The sequence below is a fragment of the Opisthorchis viverrini genome (genome assembly GCF_000715545.1).
Source record: "Opisthorchis viverrini unplaced genomic scaffold opera_v5_54, whole genome shotgun sequence".
Lineage (NCBI taxonomy): Eukaryota > Metazoa > Platyhelminthes > Trematoda > Opisthorchiida > Opisthorchiidae > Opisthorchis > Opisthorchis viverrini.
The window spans coordinates 977,208-980,357 of NW_008751711.1; the positions used below are offsets into that span (position 1 = coordinate 977,208).

General features: G+C 42.5%; 1 protein-coding gene across 1 annotated transcript in view; it reads left to right on the top strand.

Moving 5' to 3' along the window:
* T265_03726 (hypothetical protein) overlaps window positions 1-539 on the top strand; it is a gene marked incomplete at both ends in the record, with an annotated part of 18,952 nt that extends 18,413 nt beyond the window's left edge. Inside the window, one exon of the mRNA XM_009168273.1 lies at window positions 463-539. Within this exon, the coding sequence (XP_009166537.1) occupies window positions 463-539 (77 nt within the window). The remainder of the gene's footprint in view (window positions 1-462) is intronic.
* Between the last annotated feature and the right edge of the window lie 2,611 nt (window positions 540-3,150).

Consider the following 3,150-nt stretch of genomic DNA (forward strand, 5'->3'; position numbering starts at 1 on the left):
TCACTACTCGAACTGTCACAATCATTGCGCAATTGAGGTATTCACTCAAGCATAGTGACGTTTGAACTTTACCCTCCTGCCTGCCAATTCTGGCAGCACTCCCGTGCGAGGCCACTTTAATTATGTTTCCTAGATACTTCCCTTTTGGTCGCTTGTTATTCGTATATTTAAACCAACCTCAGTATCATTGGTGTAGAATTGGTCGTGGGCAATCAGCTTCTGACCACCTCGGCCTATGCACGGATGATGGGTATGGGAGTCCTGCATTTGGGTAGGTGCGTGCGCACAAGTCCTTACCATTTTTCTTCCAATTTTTGAACTCCTCCATTTATTGCGGCTTAGCTCATGAATGTATGTCACTTATGCCAATCCGAGACAGAAACGAGCGTCAATTCAAATTTCAAATACATGCCCACGGAAGTGCAAATGAGAGCGAACTTTCTCCAACTTATGTTGTTTCAGATTACTATCAACCCATGAACCTACAGCCAGTGAAACATTGTTCAGAACAAGAGGACTTCACAGTCACCGGATTATGAAAATCAAATAAATTGAAGATAACCATTGGACAAATGGCTCAAAGCAGAAAAACTAAGAGAAGTGTAGCGTTCGTAAATCAATCAGTGACGCCGGACAAATCAAGACCACATTCCAATCACACGGGACAAAATGGAGCTTTCAAATTGAAGGACGTAGGGACACTAACCGCCACGGTGGAGGACGTAGGGTGGAACAAGCAACCAAACAAACTCGAGAACGTCAGACCATAATGCAATGCGAATCAAGCCCAAAGAACGAATCAAGGCCAAAGAGAAAAAACACAAAAATTAAAAGGCGTTGGGATGAGAAGTCAACACAAAGGAACGCAGAATATATGTCACCGAAGATCACAGATGGACCCATAGATCCACCAAATTCGTTGCACTTCATTTAGCCAATCACGTCAGAAGATAACAGATGGCCTTCCATTGTTATATAAACACACTCAAGCCCATCCAATTGCGCACTGATGATGTCCACTCGTATAGTGACGAAACGTTTGCAAGCCAATTGCTAAGCCGGGCGAACAGATCAACGGCCACCTGACGAACAACCAATGGAGGAACTCAATGTACCGACTCAATATGGAACAATGAGATAACGACGTAACTCGATTCCAAAGAAACGAGCGTCAGTTCAAATTTCAAATACATGCCCACGGAAGTGCAAATGAGAGCGAACGTTCTCCAACTCACGATATTTCAAACCAATATCAACTTACAATCAGTGTATCATTTTTCAGAACAAGAGAACTTCACAGTCACCGGATTATGAAAATTAAATAAACTGAAGATAGACATTGGACAAATGGCTCAAAGCAGAAAAATGTAATAGAAGTATAACTTTCGTAAATCAGTCAGTGACGCCTGGCAAATCAGCCCCACATTCCACTCACATGGGACAAATTGTTAATCCAGGCGGAATCAGTTCAGGTTACATGGTGGTCGATCAGCGATCACCTGGAAAAGCGCGTGGACATCCCTGTTTAATGCGCGTTCAGTTTTCACTCTCTGTTTTGGGGGGTAAAACAATAGGATGGTTTCTAACGTGTGTGGTTCTACGCCAATCCTCGCGCTATTATTTGGTATAAAAGGGGGAAAATCGAACACGGCAATATATTCACGATAGTTAAATATTGCTTGCTGACTGAGGCTGAATATCAAATAATAGTGTGACAAATTGTATTATAATATTTGATTGCTGGACTTGGGTTGTTGCGCATTGTAAGCGGAAGAAATCAAGAGCGAAATGAACTAGAACTTTTAGCTGATGCACTTCAGATCCTAGTATACTTTATGAAAGTTGAGAAGTTATCCAGACCAAAAATGGCCAAGGAATACTGAGTCGCAGCGCGACCGGTGCACAGACACCAAGAAGCCTCAATTTTCCTGAGGTTTTTCAATCGTTCAGGGACTCCTGGAAGCTTTTTAATCAAAACCAGTGAAAGTTTCATAGCAATTTGTTGCAGCTCTCAAATCGGTTGAACTGACACAATGAGCATCAGGGAATTGTGTGCGTGTTTGCAAATTGTGGGCTATCACTACGTTAATTCCAACCATGTTTACATCAACAACAATGTTTATCTGGCGAATTACAGAAACGTATGCCGCCGAAAACATAAGTTGCACTATTACTGACGCGATGAGTGTGCGAGGGCACTTTCCGCTAAGGCTGGAGATTCCTGCACGCCTGTGGCGGTTATCTGAACGGTTGGTTTAAATCATTCCTCGTTTACCTCTCGATGATGAAAAGTATTTTGTGTATATCATCCTTAGAGTTACGTCCGCACCCTAGAACCGAAAATGTTTCAACACCCATGTCCGTTTCTTCAACAAATGGATCTTGGAACCGCAGACTGCCATGAACGCAGTTTCAATGCGAAGAACTATGAACATTCCCCCACATGGTTTTACGTTCTGGTTACAAGTCTAGCCGACCAGAGATCTGAACAATAATACGGATATAGATATATAGATCTATATATTGGACGAGAGCTGGATTTTACTGATTGGATGGAATCGACAAACAGTTGTGCCGGATAATCTTGAATATGGGCGACAGGCTGCGTATGGTCATTTTTCTCACACGTGTTACTACTTTTCATTTGGGCAGCGGGAAAACTGTGAGTTAATCNCAGACCAATAACTTTCTAATCTGCTGGTCAAGGCGTAACAAAACTTGAACCAGTCAGATCAAGAGGAGAAAAATTACCTGCAGCAAAACGCCTCACGATACTTTGCTGGCCAAAAGCATAACTCGGCCAGGCATTATTTTCACAAATTGATAAGGAACTACAGCTGCTTGGCTAAAAAATGTTGTGACTGCTAGCGCGCAATGTAACCATGAAACGATCACGAAAATGACTGTGTGCAAATCAGCCCTCGTTTGACCACCGAACTCCTATATGTGTTGTTGCTGGATTATTATGATTACCCCTTCCGAGAGAATGCCATTTTTCTCTGGGCTCACCTTGGAAATTCCTTCCGTAATCGAAGTTTTCCCGCGCAATCGACCTACATATCATAATTATCACAATCAGCAATAAAGCATACATGGAACCTTGAGGAATACGATGCTTTAGTACTATTCATAGGATATTTGTGAGGCGCA